The sequence below is a fragment of the Anomaloglossus baeobatrachus genome, chromosome 4 (assembly GCF_048569485.1).
Source record: "Anomaloglossus baeobatrachus isolate aAnoBae1 chromosome 4, aAnoBae1.hap1, whole genome shotgun sequence".
Classification (NCBI taxonomy): Eukaryota; Metazoa; Chordata; class Amphibia; order Anura; family Aromobatidae; genus Anomaloglossus; species Anomaloglossus baeobatrachus.
Window position 1 is genome coordinate 420044876 of NC_134356.1, and position 19817 is coordinate 420064692.

Consider the following 19817-nt stretch of genomic DNA (forward strand, 5'->3'; position numbering starts at 1 on the left):
GGTTCTAACGTTCGTTTTCAGGTTTCGAGACCCCCCCCCCCCTGGAGGTCGGAACAAACTGTCTTGTGATCCCTTTTGTGCAGTTCTCCCTTCTGTACCTATTTTTTCCACTTCCGCTCCTCTCAAGACTTATCAAGAAGATCAAGTCGGAACGTGTACCTGTCATACTGGCCCAGACGTCCATGGTATGCGGAACTGGTCTACCTCCTTGCAGACGTACCTTGGAAACTCCCCGATCGTCTGGATCTCCTCTCAGGGTCCTCTCTTCCACCAGAATTCTCAGTCGCTCATGTAACGGCATGGCCGTTGAGGCCGCCATCCTGAGATCTTCTTGCCTGTCGGATCAGGTTATTCAGACAATGATTAGAGCGCGGAAGCCTTCGTCTTCACGTATCTATTATCAGACTCCTTCTATGACCTTCTCCATGCTCGTCATCTTGGCGTTTTTACAGTCTGGCCTTGATTCCAGTCTGGCCCTCAGTTCCTTAAAGGGCCAGGTTTCGGCCCTCTGTGTTATTCCAGAAGCGTCTCGCCTCCAGATCTCAGGTTAAGACCTTTCTCCAGGGGGTTGCCCATTCTGTACCTCCTTACCTTCCGCCAGTGGAACCCTGGGACCTTTTAACCTTGTCCTGTCCGTTTTTCAGGGGTCTCCTTTTGAGCCCCTCTGACATTTCTCTCTCCTTCCTCTCCTGGAAGGTTGCCTTCCTCATGGCTATTACTTCCATTAGAAGGTTGTCCGAGCTTGCAGCTTTTTCCTGCCGCTCTCCCTTTCTGGTCTTTCATCAAGACAAAGTAATGCTATGGCCAGTTTCTTGCTTTTAATTCCTAAGGTGGTTTCTGCCTTTCATCTCAATGAGGACATCGTCCTCTCTTCTGTCCGCCCCCCCCCCCCCTCTCACCCGCGTGAGAGATTGCTTCACCACTTAGATCTGGTCAGGGATCTCCATCCCTGTGTTGCAAGAACTGCAGCCTTCAAACACTGCGATTCCTTGTTCGTTCTTCCTTCTGGTCATCTCAGGGGCCTTCCTACCTCCAAATCCACCATTGCTTGGTGGATCCGATCCGCCATCCTGGAGGCTTACTTGGTGAAGGACAGGACTTGTCCACTCAGGGTCACGGCTCACTCCACTAGGCTGGTGGGAGCCTCTTGGGAACTTTGTCACCAGGCCCCGGTGTCGCAGCTATGCAAAGCGGCCACTTGGTCTTCATATCTTGTACAAGGTTCATGTCTATGCGTTTGCAGATGCGAGCCTCGGTATACGGGTCCTGCAGGCAGCAGTGGCCCGAGGTCAGACTTAAGAGTGTCTTAGTACCTGCCCATAGGGACTGCTTAAGGACATCCCATGGTGTCCTGTGTCCCCCAATGAAGCGATAATTAGAGAAGAAGATTTTGGGTACTCACCGTAAAATCTTTCTTTGAGCCTTCATTGTGGGACACAGCACCCACTCTTTGTACTATTTTTGTATTTAAGTTTCTGTTAAGATATGTTCTGTTACAGCTGTTTTCGTTTCATTGAGTGCTTCTCCTACTGCTTTCTTACTAACTGAAGTTCTGAATGCCAGTTGGTGGGTGTATACTGCAGGGGAGGAGCTAACCTTTTTTTGCCTAGTGTCAGCCTCCTAGTGGAAGCAAGCAAGCAAGCACCCATGGTGTCCTGTGTCCCCCAACGAAGGCTCCAAGAAAGCTTTTACAGTGAGTGCCCAAAATCTTCTTTCTAGATGCTCATATTGACATTGTGGTCTCCTTTACAGTGTCGTGTAATGAGAGACATGAAAAGCGCGACAGGAAATGCTAAGGGTAAATCTCTGGGTTTTGCCTTTGTGGAATTTGTCAAGCATGAGCATGCACTGACAGCCCTGAGACAGATGAACAACAATCCAGATCTGTTTGGACCAAAAAAGGTGAGATTTTTTTCCATCATTTTAATAACTGTTATTATAAAATAGTTTTTTGGCATACTGATGAAATATTTTTATAGTAAAACATCCTTAAGTCGCAATGTCGAGTACAGATTGATAGCTGAATTAAATGGAATATGTTCATAGGGTTAACTCTACTAAGCCAATATCTTATTCCAAAGAAATCCACATTTTCCCTAATATGTAAAATGAGCTGTTAAGATTTAGGTGCCAGACATTCTCCATGAGGATCTGCCTCCAGAATGTATGGAAAATTTTAAAGGGAGAGTTACCAGTGTGAGACAAGTAGATCCAGGACAAAAGACTGTCAGTCATTACATGTCTCACACTGGTAACCTGCTATAGAGTAATCGTTGTTTTTCATTTTTATTTAGTAAACCAATAGTACAGAAAAAAAATAAGCAACTTTGTGATATCTCATCATTGTAACTTTGCTTCTTTCTCCTACTGGACTGATCATTCACACTCCATTCATGGGTAAAGACTATGTTCATTAATGGTAGATTCTCCCATTACTGAGGTAATTACAGTTGGTGCTTTTAAAATTCTATTGAAGAAGAGCTACAAGCAGACATTAAACATTCTGCTGCAAGTTCTGAAACTGTTCCAGTTCTTCATAAAACTTTTTGTAATGCTGGGTTCACATTGCGTTTGACTTAAACGCCAGTGTCGCCTTTTGGGGCCTATGTGCTGATACCAGGCCATTGACTATAATGATATAAATAGTCATTGTGTACTCTGACAGACCAGAGAAATAGGAGTCCACTAGTGAGGCCAAAACGTGGCCAAATAATCACAAAGAGTAAAAAACCTCTTATAATAACCACAAAAATCTTTATTAATGGAAATTTACAGCCATAAGAGGAAATAGTTTAAATTACGTAATAACAACAATACAATAGGGATCAGGTAAAACCGGAAAAAATCCGATACCAGTCACACCAAGCAGTCAGGGAATGGGATAGTGGAGCAAAATTAATTATCTCACAAGGCCCAAATAGGTAAATAGGAGAGAATAATAAAACCCAACAAAACCCACACAAATGCTGTGAATAGGGGTGCCGACAATAAAGATAATATATATAAATATAAAGGGTTGCACAAGATAGTCAAAAGACATCAAACAGTTAATGCTATGCTTATACGAATCAGGCAGTAGTCAGAGAGGCACACCCATTCAATTGTCAGCAATCCGAAACACACCATGGGGGGGTAAACAGGAGCACGCCACGCTGAGCAGTCAGGTTTAATGGGTAAGTGATTTGGGCTTCTTATTGTTTCCTCCACACTGCCCTTATTTGGGCTGGAGACTGTGGTGCACTAATATTATAGCATCACTCATACCTGTTATCTAAGGTCTTGTTTTTCTCCTACATAAACCTTTCCTGTTTAATATCTTTATTGTCGGCACCCCTATTCACAGCATTTGTGTGGGTTTTGTCGGGTTTTATTATTCTCTCCTTCTATTTACCTATTTGGGCCTTGTGAGATAATTAATTTTGCTCCACTATCCCATTCCCTGACTGCTTGGTGTGACTGGTATCGGATTTTTTCCGGTTTTACCTGATCCCTATTGTATTGTTGTTATTACGTAATTTAAACTATTTCCTCTTATGGCTGTAAATTTCCATTAATAAAGATTTTCTGTGGTTATTATAAGAGGTTTTTTACTCTTTGTGATTATTTGGCCACGTTTTGGCCTCACTAGTGGACTCCTATTTCTCTGGTCTGTATATTGTGCATTATGGAGTCTAGTGACCTTGGATAAATTAATCATGATAGGTTCTAGTGTCCCACCCTGTATCTTATTGTGTACTCTGACGTACACTATTTCTTTGTCGCTCCATTGGGAGACCCAGACAATTAGTTTTTAATTGGGTGTATAGCTATGCCTCCGCTATGCCTCCGGAGGCCACACAAAGTATTACACTAAAAGTGTAAAGCCCCTCCCCTTCTGCCTATACACCCCCCGTGCACACGGGCTCCTCAGTTTTTATGCTTTGTGCGAAGGAGGCAGACATCCACGCATAGCTCCACAGCTTGGTCAGCAGCAGCTGCTGACTAGGTCGGATGGAAGAAAAGAGGGCCCATAATAGGGCCCCCAGCATGCTCCCTTCTCACCCCACTTTGTCGGCGGTGTTGTTAAGGTTGAGGTGCCCATTGCGGGTACACAGGCAGGAGCCACATGCTGTTTTCCTTCCCCATCCCTTAATGGGCTCTGGGTGAAGTGGGATCCGGATCGGTCTCCAGGCACTGGGACCGTGCTCCCTCCGCAGCCCCTGGGAATCTGCAGGATAGGAGCTGGATATCGTCAGGGACAAAGCCCTGTTACTATGAGGTACTCTGTGTCTCCGTGGGGACCGCGCATGGAGCGCTGGTCCCATACACATTACAGCACTGCTGATTGTGTTAGTGCGCCGGGCATGGAGCGCTTGTGCCAGACACTTTCCATCTCTGCTGGGTGTGTTAGTGCGCCGGACATGGAGCGTTTGGGCCAGACACTTTCCAGCTCTGCTGGGTGTGTTAGTGCGCCGGACATGGAGTGCTTGTGCCAGACACTTTCCAGCTCTGCTGGGTGTGTTAGTGCGCCGGACATGGAGCGTTAGTGCCAAACACTTTCCAGCACTGCTGGAGGTGTTAGTGCGCCGGGGGACTACGCGCGGCCGCGCTTATTGCCGGCCGCGCTTATAACTTTAGTCCCCGGCTTCTGCGGCCTAGTGTCGTTCTTTCCCGCCCACAGGCCTGCCAGTCAGGGGAGGGGCGGGACGCTGCACGGATCGTCAGCGGAGGGCTGGAGCATACATTAGTATCCTCCTCCCTCCTCACTCAGTACAGTGGGGCGCTGGATTCCCGCACTTTTCTTGGGCACGCCCACGGTCTCCTCCTCCTCACAGAACGCCGGCAGCCATTCCTGTCAGCGATTCAGACGCTGGAGAGGAGAGGCAACACAGGGAGACCCAGGCAGGGAATCTGGCGACCACACAACCGCTCTGAGCGGTCGGTAAGCAGCACCTGTGGTGCTGGCCCCACTGAGTACCGAAGTGTGTATGTATATATATATATATATGTGTATATATATATATGTGTGTGTGTGTGTGTGTGTGTGTATATATATATATATGTATATATATATATATATATATATATATATATATATATATATATATATATATATATATATATATATATATATATATATATATATATATATACATATATATATATATATATATATATATATATATATATATATATATATATATATATATAGGCTTTTAGGCTATACATTGCACTGTACGGTCGCTCTGTTGATTTTTGGCTATATACCCTCCTGGTTGTTCTCAGAGGAGACAACATGTCATCTGCAAAAAGCAAGGGTGCCACAGCACAGACGTATTTTGCAACATGTACCTCATGTACAGCTGTACTACCGGCAGGGTCCACTGACCCTCATTGTGTGCAATGCTCGGCCCCGGTGGCGCTTACTCAGCCGGAGCCTCTGCTACAGGTGGCCCAGGTGGATCCACCTGCTACCACTGTCCAGGTGACAGGGACGGAGTTTGCAGCCTTTGCTGACAAGCTGGCTGAGACTATGGATAAATGGTCTGCTAAAATACTGGAAGCTTTGCAGTCCAGACCGGTGATTCAGGCCCCGGGCTCTATCCAATCCTTGACCCCTGGTCCCCCTCAATTGGAACAGCAATGTGCCCCGGGGGTAACCCACAGGTCCCAGGGTGAGGTCTCTGACACGGACCGCAGTCCCAGGCCGCCCAAGCGGGGTCGCTGGGAAATTCCCTCCACTTCATCACACTGTTCAGGGTCCCAGCAGGGGGACTCTCTGGAGGATGAAGCGGAGGTCTCAGATCAGGATTCTGATACTGAAGCCGCTCTCAACCTAGATACACCTGAAGGTGACGCAGTAGTGAATGACCTTATAGCGACCATCAATCTGGTGTTGGATATTTCTCCCCCAGCTCCTCCAATTGAGGAGTCTGCTTCTCAGGAGAAATTCCGTTTCAGGTTTCCAAAGCGTACATAAAATATGTTTCTGGATCACTCTGACTTCAGAGAGGCAATCCAGAAAAACCGAGACTGTCCAGACAAGCGTTTTTCCAAGCGCCTTAAGGACACACGTTATCCCTTCCCCCCCGAGGTTGTCAAGGGCTGGACTCAGTGTCCTAAGGTGGATCCTCCAGTCTCCAGACTGGCGGCTAGATCCATAGTTGCAGTGGAAGACGGGGCTTCACTCAAAGATGCCACTGACAGACAGATGGAACTATGGTTGAAATCCATCTATGAAGCTATCGGCGCGTCTTTTGCTCCAGCATTCGCAGCCGTATGGGCACTCCAAGCTATCTCAGCTTGTCAGGCGCAGATTCATGCGGTAACACGTACATCTGCCCCACAAGTGGTGTCCTTAACCAATCAGGCGTCGGCGTTTGCGTCCTAAGCCATTAATGCTATCCTTGACTCTGCGAGCCGTACGGCGGTGGCATCCGCCAACTCGGTGGTACTCCGCAGGGCCATGTGGCTACGTGAATGGAAGGCAGACTCTGCTTCCAAAAAGTTCTTAACCGGTTTGCCATTGGCTGGCGACCGCTTGTTTGGTGAGCGATTGGATGAAATCATTAAACAATCCAAGGGAAAGGATTCATCCTTACCCCAGTCCAAACCAAACAGACCTCAACCACGGAAGGTACAATCGAGGTTTCGGTCCTTTCGGACCGCGGGCAGATCTCAATTTTCCTCGTCCAAAAGGCCTCAGAAAGATCAGAGGAACTCAGATGCATGGCGGTCTAAGTCACGTCCTAAAAAGACCGCCGGAGGCACCGCTCCCAAAGCGGCCTCCTCATGACTTTCGGCCTCTTCAAACCGCATCCTCGGTCGGTGGCAGACTCTCCCGCTTTTGCGACACCTGGCTGCCACAAGTAAAAGACCGATGGGTGAGAGACATTCTATCTCACGGTTACAGGATAGAGTTCAACTCTCGTCCTCCGACTCGTTTCTTCAGAACATCTCCACCCCCCGACAGAGCCGAGGCTCTTATGCAGGCGGTGGGAACCCTGGAGGCGGAAGGAGTGGTGATCCCGGTTCCTCGTCAGCAACGGGGTCACGGTTTTTACTCCAACTTGTTCGTGGTGCCAAAAAAGGACGGATCCTTCCGTCCCGTTCTGGACCTAAAGCTGCTCAACAAGCATGTGAAAACCAGGCGGTTCCGGATGGAATCGCTTCGCTCCGTCATCGCCTCCATGTCCCAAGGAGATTTCCTGGCATCAATAGACATCAAAGATGCTTATCTCCACGTACCGATTGCGCCAGAGCATCAGCGCTTCCTGCGCTTCGCCATAGGGGACGAACACCTTCAGTTCGTGGCACTACCTTTTGGCCTGGCAACAGCCCCACGGGTCTTCACCAAGGTCATGGCAACAGTGGTGGCAATCCTACACTCTCAGGGACACTCGGTGATCCCTTAATTAGACGATCTACTTGTCAAGGTACCCTCTCAAGGGGCATGCCAACACAGCCTGAACATTGCTCTGGAAACTCTCCAGAGTTTCGGGTGGATCATCAATTTTCCAAAGTCAAATCTGACACCGGCCCAATCACTGACATATCTTGGCATGGAGTTTCATACTCTCTCAGCGATAGTGAAGCTTCCGCTGAACAAACAGCGTTCACTACAGACAGGGGTGCAATCTCTCCTTCATGGTCAGTCACACCCCCTGAGGCGCCTCATGCACTTCCTAGGGAAGATGGTGGCAGCAATGGAAGCAGTTCCTTTTGCGCAGTTTCATCTGCGCCCACTTCAATGGGACATTCTCCGCAAATGGGACAGGAAGTCGACGTCCCTCGACAGGAACGTCTCCCTTTCTCGGGCAGCCAAAGCTTCCCTTCAGTGGTGGCTTCTTCCCACTTCTCTGTCGAAGGGGAAATCCTTCCTGCCCCCATCCTGGGCTGTGGTCACGACGGACGCGAGCCTGTCAGGGTGGGGAGCGGTCTTTCTCCACCACAGGGCTCAGGGGACTTGGACTCAGACAGAGTCCTCCCTTCAGATCAATGTTCTGGAGATAAGGGTAGTGTATCTTGCCCTAAAGGCGTTCCAGCCGTGGCTGGAAGGCAAACAGATCCGAATTCAGTCGGACAACTCCACAGCGGTGGCATACATCAACCACCAAGGCGGGACACGCAGTCGGCAAGCCTTCCAGGAGGTCCGGCGGATTCTGCTATGGGTGGAAGCCACAGCCTCCACCATATCCGCAGTTCACATCCCGGGCGTAGAAAACTGGGAAGCAGATTTTCTCAGTCGCCAGGGCATGGACGCAGGGGAATGGTCCCTTCACCCGGACGTGTTTCAGGAGATCTGTTGCCGCTGGGGCATGCCGGACGTCGACCTAATGGCGTCCCGGCACAACAACAAGGTCCCGACGTTCATGGCACGGTCTCAAGATCACAGAGCTCTGGCGGCAGACGCCTTAGTTCAGGATTGGTCGCAGTTTCAACTCCCTTATGTGTTTCCTCCTCTGGCACTGTTGCCCAGAGTGTTACGCAAGATCAGGGCCGACTGCCGTCGCGCCATCCTCGTCGCTCCAGACTGGCCGAGGAGGTCGTGGTACCCGGATCTGTGGCATCTCACGGTCGGCCAACCGTGGGCACTCCCAGACCGACCAGGCTTGCTCTCTCAAGGGCCGTTTTTCCATCTGAATTCTGCGGCCCTGAACCTGACTGTGTGGCCATTGAGTCCTGGATCCTAGCGTCTTCAGGATTATCTCAAGAGGTCATTGCCACTATGACACAGGCTAGGAAACCAACGTCCGCCAAGATCTACCACAGGACGTGGAAAATTTTCCTGTCGTGGTGCTCTGCTCAGGGCGTTTCTCCCTGGCCGTTTACCTTGCCCACTTTTCTGTCCTTTCTTCAATCCAGATTAGAAAAGGGTTTGTCACTAGGCTCCCTTAAGGGACAAGTCTCTGCGCTCTCTGTCTTTTTTCAGAAGCGCCTAGCCAGACTTCCACAGGTACGCACGTTCCTGCAGGGGGTTTGTCACATCGTACCTCCTTACAGGCGTCCGTTAGAACCCTGGGATCTGAACAGGGTGCTGATGGCTCTTCAGAAACCACCGTTCGAGCCAATGAGGGATATCTCTCTCTCGCGCCTTTCACAGAAGGTGGTCTTCCTAGTGGCAGTCACATCACTTCGGAGAGTGTCTGAGCTAGCAGCGCTGTCATGCAAAGCCCCCTTCCTGGTGTTTCACCAGGACAAGGTGGTTCTGCGTCCGGTTCCGGATTTTCTCCCTAAGGTGGTATCCCCCTTTCATCTCAATCAGGATATCTCCTTACCCTCTTTTTGTCCTCATCCAGTTCACCAATGTGAAAAGGATTTGCACTTGTTAGATCTGGTGAGAGCACTCAGATTCTACATTTCTCGTACGGCGCCCCTGCGCCGCTCGGATGCACTCTTTGTCCTTGTCGCTGGCCAGCGTAAAGGGTCACTAGCTTCCAAATCAACCCTGGCTCGGTGGATCAAGGAACCAATTCTCGAAGCTTATCGTTCCTCGGGGATTCCGGTTCCCTCAGGGCTGAAGGCCCATTCTACCAGGGCCGTGGGAGCGTCCTGGGCTTTGCGGCACCAGGCTACGGCTCAGCAGGTGTGTCAGGCGGCTACCTGGTCGAGCCTGCACACTTTCACGAAACACTATCAGGTGCATACCTATGCTTCGGCAGATGCCAGCCTAGGTAGGCGAGTCCTTCAGGCGGCGGTTGCCCACCTGTAGGACGGAGCCGGTTGCGGCTCTATTATGAGGTATTATTTACCCACCCAGGGACTGCTTTTGGACGTCCCAATTGTCTGGGTCTCCCAATGGAGCGACAAAGAAGAAGGGAATTTTGTTTACTTACCGTAAATTCCTTTTCTTCTAGCTCCAATTGGGAGACCCAGCACCCGCCCCTGTTTTTTGTGTACACATGTTGTTCATGTTGAATGGTTTCAGTTCTCCGATATTCCTTCGGATTGAATTTACTTTAAACCAATTATAATTTTTTCCTCCTTCTTGCTTTTGCACCAAAACTGAGGAGCCCGTGTGCACGGGGGGTGTATAGGCAGAAGGGGAGGGGCTTTACACTTTTAGTGTAATACTTTGTGTGGCCTCCGGAGGCATAGCGGAGGCATAGCTATACACCCAATTAAAAACTAATTGTCTGGGTCTCCCAATTGGAGCTAGAAGAAAAGGAATTTACGGTAAGTAAACAAAATTCCCTTCTTTTGCCGGTTTCCACCTGTTTGAGGCAGGCAACAAAATGCAACTGATCCGTTTTAGTGTCCACCTCAAATGGGTGGATGTGAAAGAAAATTTTGTCTGATAGAGCCAGTGATGTGGGATAAAACGCAATGTGAATCCAGCCTAATGGAAAGGTCTCTCCACTGAAGACCGATTTTTTTACAATTGGTTCAAGAGGAGAGCGAAGCAGATTTCTTTAATCTCTTCACGATCAATGACATACATGTACATCATTGGTCATGTTACCGCGGGCTTCGACGGCGGACCAGTGGTAATCCCTGCACATGTCTGCTGATCTGATCAGCACATATGTGTGGCAAATAGGTAAGGGTGGATCTGAGATCCACCTGCGCATGTTAACCTCTTGGACTGCACTGTCAAACTCTAACAGTGTGATTTAAAGCTCCGCAGTGGGGATTGCGCTATTCCCCTCTGCCCTTTTGACGTGATCAAGGGGCGCAGATATGTTACTATAACAGCGCGAGGTCAGCTGATGACCCTGATGCTGTCTTGCGTCACTTTGTGTGAAAGCTGGCACTCACAAGAACACTGCATTTCTCCTGATCAGAGCAATGCTGCAACAACGCTGTTATCACGAAAAGCGATCAGTGTATAGTCGTCAAGTCTTCTAAGGAGACTAGTAAAATTATTAAAAAAAAGTAAAGAAAAATTAAGTTTTTAAACTTCTAAAAGTTCAACTCCTTCCCCCTTTTTGCCCCATTGAAAATAAATTAAGAAAATTAAACACACATTTTTGTCGCCACATTAAGAAATGGACTTTTTCAAAATATAAAATCAATTAATAAAGTAAAAGTTGTTTGGTATCTACAAACTTGTACTGACGTGATGCACCATATGGACAGATCAGTTTTACCATATAGTGAACATGGTGAATAAAAAAAGCAAAAACCATTGTGAAATTTCACTTTTTTTTTTTATTCACAAGTTCTCCAGATTTTGATTTCGTTCACTTTTTTCCAGTACACTATATGGTAAAATGAATGGTTTAATTCAAAAGTGCAACTTGTCCCGCATAGAACAAGCCCTCATGTGGCTATATTGACTGAAAAATAAGTTTTATGGCTCTTGGAAGAAGGGGAGGAAAAAAAACAAAGCGCCTGGGGTGAAGGGGTTAATACAATATTACAAAGTTTCTTATTTTCATGCTTGCATATATATATATAATTGCCTTAGTGTGTCTGTCTGTCTGTCTTGCTCCAAAATTGTGTTACAGTGACAACTGTTGGATTGGCCGCTGGGCTCGGCTTGGCCCCACCCTCCCCCCCCCCCCCCCCACGGATTGGCCGCTTGCCTCGGCCTGGCCCCCCCCCCCCCCGCATGGATTAGCCGCTCGCCCCGGCCCTCCGCACGCATCGCCCGCTCCAGCGTACACCGGCTCCCGGTACACATGTGCATGGAGCCGGCATACGCTGACGCCTCGCCCGCTCAGCCCCGCCCCCGGCGGCCCCAGCATGGGGGATGGACCACGATGAGGGGTGTGTAGCATGGAGGATGGAGCACGATGGGGGGTGCGCAGCATGGGAGATGTAGCACGATGGGGGGTACGCAGCATGGGGGATGGAGCACGATGGGGGGTGCGCAGCATGGGGGATGGAGCACGATGGGGGGTGCACAGCATGGGGGATGGAGCACGATGGGGGGTGTGCAGCATGGGAGATGTAGCACGATGGGGGGTGCGCAGCATGGGGGATGGAGCACGATGGGGGATGGAGCATGATGAGGGGTGTGCAGCATGGAGGATGGAGCACGATGGGGGGTGCGCAGCATGGGGGATGAAGCACGATGAGGGGTGCACACCTCCCCCCAAAACACACACACTCACCGCCACACGCGCACCGCACAACACACCACACACATTGGGAACCACAAACACTGCCCTACAGACACCCACACAGACAACGCCGCACACACACAACACCCAACACACAAACACCGCAGCATACATAAATATACGCACATACCGCGCAACACACACACTGCACAAAACATACCTCCCCCAAAACACACACAGAACGCTGCAGACACACAGCGCTCCACAAACAATGCAACACACAACGCAACACACTGCTCTCTCACACACCCACACCCAGACAACACCCAGAACATTTACAGCGCCCTACACAAACACTGTCAACTACACACAACTATATATCTCTATCTCTATCTCTATCTCCTCTCAAAAGAGTTGTAGACTGAAACAACTTTTCTCCCCATCTGTCAAACTTAAGGCCATGTGCCCACGGGAGAAAATACCTGCAGATTTTCCAATAAATTCGCAGGTTTACGCAAGACTCCCCATGTTATCCTATGTTATTTGGGGTGTTCTGTTTATATGCTGCAGATTTTGCACCTGTGGAAAATGCTGCGGAATTTACACTGCCTTAAAGGGAACCGGTCATCAGAAATTTAGCTTGAAACCTAAGTTTCCCCCTTTTGCAGCTCCTGGGCTGCATTTTAGAAAGGTTCCTGTTTGTGCCCCCTTTCTGACCAAAATAAAGACTTTATAAAGTGGTACCTTTTTTTTGTATTCAGATCTTGATAATGGTACACGGGGCGGGCTCTCTGGTGTCCGTTAGTCTGCCTCCTGTCGCTTTAGGCCGTCCCCATCTCTCCATTCCATACTGCAGGATGCCGCCCACTGCGCCCGAGGTGCCGCGCATGCGAGGACTGCTGGTCACGTGTGCGCAGGCACGAGGTTATGGGCGGCGCTGTGATTGCATCGCAAGTGCCCGCCCATCTCGTGGCCACGCTCTCCCCTCTGCCTCCAGCGTTCTGCGCAAGCGCTGGCCAGATGACCCGACGTTGGAACGTTATGCGCAGAACGCTAGAGGCAGAGGGGAAAGGGCGGGCACGAGATGATGGGCGGGCACTTGCGATGCAATCACAGCGCCGCCCATAGTCTCGTGCCTGCGACACACGTGACCAGCGGTCCTCGCGTGCGCGGCACCTTGGGCGCAGTGGGCGGCGTCCTGAAGTATGGAATGGAGCAATGGATGACGGCCTAAAGCGACAGGAGGCAGCCTAACTGCCACCAGAGAGCCCGCCCCGTGTACCATTATCAAGATTTGAATACAAAAAGGTACCACTTTATAAAGTCATTATTTTGGTCAGAAAGAGGGCACATAAACAGGAACATTGCTAGAATGCAGCCCAGGATCCGCAGAGGGGGAAACTTTTAGGTTTCAAGCTAAATTTCTGATGACAGGTTCCCTTTAAAGAACTGCATGTGAATTATTCCTGTGGATTGTCCTGCGGATTTCCTGCCTTTCTACTATGGAGATACAGGGGGGGGAATTCCGCACATTATGCACAGGTTTTCTGCTGTAATTCCGCATAAAATCCGCATAAATAGATATCTGTGGATTCCGGGGAGCTGCTGGGTGACCCTGCGGAAATACCTGCAGAAAATTACGCAGGTTTGTCTCCTGTGGGCACAGGGCCTAAAACGTTCGGGAGAACTTTTAGATGTAGTATTTAATGCATCATAAGTCTGGTTGTAGAAACCCTTTAACTGAAATGTGCACTGACCTAGTAGAAGTAGATGTCCAGGATTTTTTTTTTTTCCCCTAAAATCACACAATTAGTAATGCAATGAAATAACTTTTTTTTTTTTTTGATCATTTCAGAGGCCGATAGTGGAGTTCTCCTTGGAGGATACGGATAAACTGAAGTTAAAGGAGAGGAGAGCTCAACGCAGTCTAGTAAGCAAGGGTCTTCTGTTTCTAGATTTACACTTTGGTCTTCAGCTCATGCCATTAATGTGAATCTGATCCCAATTTTTGCGCTTTTAGGATTATTACTTTATGATCTATATATCCCTCCGGGACCTTTAAGATAAATGACATCTGTTACTTTGTGTCATTTTTCAGTTACTTTCACTTTACAGTTGTCGAGTCTTTTTGGAAGAAATAATAATGGTGTACTATTGTAGCAGCATTGTGGTTCAGATTTTATCAAATTTTCTTTTGAAAAGGGTGAAATAATGGGAGAAACATAATGTAAAATCCTCAGCATGTCAATTTATTCTGCTTATTTCACCCATTTGCAATGAAAAGGGGGAAATGTGCAAAAATTCCACAGTATTTCTGCAAGGTAGTCCATAGTGGGTTTTGCAGATCTGAATTTTCTGCTATGGTCAGACCTGTGGGCTACAACTCTACTGTTCTGGTTGTGTAAAGGTGTCCAACTCTGTAAAAAAAAAAAAAGCACTCTTTTTCTGTGTGCGTGTGTGTCTGATATATCCGTCATGGATTGTGTGAGGTTAATCCTCGCCCCCTGTTGTGGGCAGGTTGGCGATCTGCGCACATATCAGCTGTTTTTTTAACAGCTGACGTGTGCATGCAAGTTACGAGTGGAATCTCTTCCACCTGCAACTTTTAACCCCTTACATCTCGCTGCCAAAGTCAGTCAGCGACATGTATATGTGCGCAGCCATTACTTTCACTTACCACCGCCCCCACCGGAAGGCACGTGCGTGATCACGTGACTTTCAGTGGTTGCCATGGTAGCACAGGGTCATGTGATGACGCCTGTAGCTATCATGAGTCACTTTCTCTCAGTGCTGACATACTTCCGGCATTGAGAGTAAAGCAGTGTATGTGCAGTTCTCAGCTCTGTAGCTGAGATCTGCAGATATGGCAGAGCGATCGGATTGTTCCATATAGCCCCCTAGGGTGACTAGTAAAATTTAAAAAAAAAAAGGGGAAAAAAAAATTTACAAAATAAAAAAGAACCTAAAAGTTCAAATCACCCCCCTTTGACCCTATTGAAAATTAAAGGGTTAAAAAAATAAATATACACATTTAGTATCGCCGCGTTCAGACATGCCCAATCAAAATGTAAAAGGAATTAATCTGATTGGTAAATGGCGTAGCGGCAAAAATATTCCAAAGAAGGGAATTTTGTTTACTTACCGTAAATTCCTTTTCTTCTAGCTCCAATTGGGAGACCCAGACAATTGGGTGTATAGGCTATGCCTCCGGAGGCCGCACAAAGTATTACACTAAAAGTGTAAAGCCCCTCCCCTTCTGCCTATACACCCCCCGTGCTCCCACGGGCTCCTCAGTTTTGGTGCAAAAGCAAGAAGGAGAAAAAAAATTATAAACTGGTTTAAAGTAAATTCAATCCGAAGGAATATCGGAGAACTGAAACCATTCAACATGAACAACATGTGTACACAAAAAAACAGGGGCGGGTGCTGGGTCTCCCAATTGGAGCTAGAAGAAAAGGAATTTACGGTAAGTAAACAAAATTCCCTTCTTCTTTGTCGCTCCATTGGGAGACCCAGACAATTGGGACGTCCAAAAGCAGTCCCTGGGTGGGTAAATAATACCTCATAATAGAGCCGTAACTGCTCCGTCCTACAGGTGGGCAACCGCCGCCTGAAGGACTCGCCTACCTAGGCTGGCATCCGCCGAAGCATAGGTATGCACCTGATAGTGTTTCGTGAAAGTGTGCAGGCTCGACCAGGTAGCCGCCTGACACACCTGCTGAGCCGTAGCCTGGTGCCTCAAAGCCCAGGACGCACCCACGGCTCTGGTAGAATGGGCCTTCAGCCCTGAGGGAACCGGAAGCCCAGCAGAACGGTAAGCTTCGAGAATTGGTTCCTTGATCCACCGAGCCAGGGTTGATTTGGAAGCCTGTGACCCTTTACGCTGGCCAGCGACAAGGACAAAGAGTGCATCCGAGCGGCGCAGGGGCGCCGTACGAGAAATGTAGAGTCTGAGTGCTCTCACCAGATCTAACAAGTGCAAACCCTTTTCACATTGGTGAATTGGATGAGGGCAAAAAGAGGGTAAGGAGATATCCTGATTGAGATGAAAAGGGGATACCACCTTAGGTAGAAATTCCGGAACCGGACGCAGAACCACCTTGTCCTGGTGAAACACCAGGAAAGGGGCTTTGCATGACAATGCTGCTAGCTCAGACACTCTCCGAAGTGAAGTGACTGCTACTAGGAAAACCACTTTCTGCGAAAGGCGTGCGACAGAAATATCCCTCATTGGCTCGAACGGTGGTTTCTGAAGAACCATCAGCACCCTGTTCAGATCCCAGGGTTCCAACGGACGTTTGTAAGGAGGGACGATGTGACAAACCCCCTGCAGGAACGTGCGTACCTGTGGAAGTCTGGCCAAGCGCTTCTGAAAAAACACAGAGAGCGCAGAGACTTGTCCCTTAAGGGAGCCAAGCGACAAACCCTTTTCCAATCCGGACTGAAGAAAGGACAGAAAAGTGGGCAAGGCAAATGGCCAGGGAGAAAAACCCTGATCAGAGCACCATGACAGGAATATTTTCCACGTCCTGTGGTAGATCTTGGCGGACGTTGGTTTCCTAGCCTGTCTCATAGTGGCAATGACCTCTTGAGATAATCCTGAAGACACTAGGATCCAGGACTCAATGGCCACACAGTCAGGTTGAGGGCCGCAGAATTCAGATGGAAAAACGGCCCTTGAGAGAGCAAGTCTGGTCGGTCTGGTAGTGCCCACGGTTGGCCGACCGTGAGATGCCACAGATCCGGGTACCACGACCTCCTCGGCCAGTCTGGAGCGACGAGGATGGCGCGGCGGCAGTCGGCCCTGATCTTGCGTAACACTCTGGGCAACAGTGCCAGCGGAGGAAACACATAAGGGAGTTGAAACTGCGACCAATCCTGAACTAAGGCGTCTGCCGCCAGAGCTCTGTGATCGTGAGAACGTGCCATGAATGCCGTGACCTTGTTGTTGTGCCTGGACGCCATTAGGTCGACGTCCGGCATCCCCCAGCGGCAACAGATCTCCTGAAACACGTCCGGGTGAAGGGACCATTCCCCTGCGTCCATGCCCTGGCGACTGAGAAAATCTGCTTCCCAGTTTTCCACGCCCGGGATGTGAACTGCGGAGATGGTGGAGGCCGTGGCTTCCACCCACATCAAAATCCGCCGGACTTCCTGGAAGGCTTGCCGACTGCGTGTTCCTCCTTGGTGGTTGATGTAAGCCACCGCTGTGGAGTTGTCCGACTGAATTCGGATCTGCTTGCCTTCCAGCCACTTCTGGAACGCTTTTAGGGCTAGATACACTGCCCTGATCTCCAGAACATTGATCTGAAGTGAGGACTCCTGCCGAGTCCACGTACCCTGAGCCCTGTGGTGGAGAAAAACTGCTCCCCACCCTGACAGACTCGCGTCCGTCGTGACCACCGCCCATGATGGGGGTAGGAAGGATTTCCCCTTCGATAATGAAGTGGGATGAAGCCACCACCGAAGGGAAGCTTTGGTTGCCTGAGAGAGGGAGACGTTCCTGTCGAGGGACGTCGGCTTCCTGTCCCATTTGCGTAGGATGTCCCATTGAAGAGGACGCAGGTGAAACTGCGCGAAAGGGACTGCTTCCATTGCTGCCACCATCTTCCCCAGGAAGTGCATGAGGCGCCTCAAGGGGTGTGACTGACCTTGAAGGAGAGATTGCACCCCTGTCTGTAGTGAACGCTGCTTGTTCAGCGGAAGCTTCACTATCGCTGAGAGGGTATGAAACTCCATGCCATGATATGTCAGTGATTGGGCCGGTGTCAGATTTGACTTTGGAAAATTGATGATCCACCCGAAACTCTGGAGAGTCTCCAGAGTAGCGGTGAGGCTGTGCTGGCATGCCTCTTGAGAGGGAGCCTTGACCAGCAGATCGTCTAAGTAAGGGATCACCGAGTGACCCTGAGAGTGGAGGACCGCAACTACTGCAGCCATGACCTTGGTGAAAACCCGTGGGGCTGTCGCCAGGCCGAACGGCAGTGCCACGAACTGAAGGTGTTCGTCTCCTATGGCGAATCGCAGGAAGCGCTGATGCTCTGGAGCAATCGGGACGTGGAAATAAGCATCTTTGATATCGATCGATGCAAGGAAATCTCCTTGGGACATTGAGGCGATGACGGAGCGGAGGGATTCCATCCGGAACCGCCTGGCCTTTACATGTTTGTTGAGCAGTTTTAGGTCCAGGACAGGACGGAAAGACCCGTCCTTCTTTGGAACCACAAACAGGTTGGAGTAAAAACCGTGACCCTGTTGCTGAAGAGGAACAGGGACCACCACTCCTTCTGTCTTCAGAGTGCCCAGCGCCTGCAGAAGAGCATCGGCTCGCTCGGGAGGCGGAGAGGTTCTGAAAAATCGAGTCGGAGGACGAGAGCTGAACTCTATCCTGTAACCGTGAGACAGAATGTCTCCCACCCAACGGTCTTTTACCTGTGGCAGCCAAATGTCGGAAAAGCGGGAGAGCCTGCCACCGACCGAGGATGCGGTGTGAGGAGGCCGTAAGTCATGAGGAAGCCGCCTTGGTAGCGGCACCCCCGGCGGTCTTTTTAGGGCGTGACTTAGACCGCCATGGATCGGAGTTCCTCTGATCCTTTTGAGGCCTTTTGTACGAGGAGAATTGGGACCTGCCCGCACCCCGAAAGGACCGAAACCTCGACTGTCCCCTCCTCTGTTGGGGTAATTTTGGTTTGGCCTGGGGTAAGGATGTTTCCTTTCCCTTGGATTGTTTGATGATTTCATCCAGCCTCTCACCAAACAAACGGTCGCCAGAAAATGGCAAACCGGTTAAGCACTTTTTGGAAGCCGAATCTGCCTTCCATTCCCGTAGCCACAAGGCCCTGCGTATTGCCACCGAATTGTCGGCTGCAACCGCCGTACGGCTCGCAGAGTCCAGGACAGCATTAATAGCGTAGGACGCAAATGCCGACGTTTGAGAAGTTATGGACGCCACTTGCGGCGCAGATGTACGTGTGAGTGCGTCAATTTGCGCTTGACCCGCTGCAATAGCTTGGAGTGCCCATACGGCTGCGAATGCTGGAGCAAAAGACGCGCCGATAGCTTCATAGATGGATTTCAACCAGAGCTCCATCTGTCTGTCAGTGGCATCCTTGAGCGAAGCCCCATCTTCAACTGCAACTATGGATCTAGCCGCCAGTCTGGAGATTGGAGGATCCACCTTGGGACACTGAGTCCAGCCCTTGACCACGTCAGGGGGGAAGGGATAACGTGTATCCTTAAGGCGCTTGGAAAAACGCTTATCTGGACAAACTCGGTGTTTCTGGACTGCCTCTCTGAAGTCGGAGTGATCCAGAAACATACTCGTTGTACGCTTGGGGAACCTGAAACGGAATTTCTCCTGAGAGGCTGACTCCTCCACTGGAGGAGCCGAGGGAGAAATATCCAACATTTGATGTATGGACGCGATAAGATCATTCACTATGGCGTCACCATCAGGAGTATCAAGGTTGAGAGCGGCCTCAGGATCAGAATCCTGATCAGCTACCTCCGCTTCATCATACAGAGAGTCCTCCCTCTGAGACCCTGAACAGTGTGATGAGGTCGAGGGGATTTCCCAGCGAGCTCGCTTAGGCGGTCTGGGGCTGCGGTCCGTGTCAGAGACCTCACCCTGGGATCTATGAGACACCCCGGGGGAACATTGTTGTTCCAACTGAGGGGAACCAGGGGGCAATGATTCCACAGTGCCCATGGTCTGAGATACCGGTCTGGACTGCAAAGCTTCTAGAATCTTAGCCATAGTCTCAGAAAGTCTGTCAGTAAAAACTGCAAACTCCGTCCCTGTCACCTGGACAGTGTTAGCTGGTGGTTCCC

At 49.7% G+C, this 19817-nt stretch overlaps 1 protein-coding gene across 2 annotated transcripts in view; it reads left to right on the forward strand.

The window, feature by feature from the left end:
* RBM28 (RNA binding motif protein 28) overlaps positions 1-19817 on the forward strand; it is a 135291-nt gene that overhangs the window by 92861 nt on the left and 22613 nt on the right. For both annotated transcript variants that reach the window (XM_075345397.1, XM_075345396.1), the window contains exons 15-16: positions 1753-1902; positions 13843-13917. In XM_075345397.1, coding sequence (XP_075201512.1) covers positions 1753-1902; positions 13843-13917 — 225 coding nt within the window. The remainder of the gene's footprint in view (positions 1-1752; positions 1903-13842; positions 13918-19817) is intronic.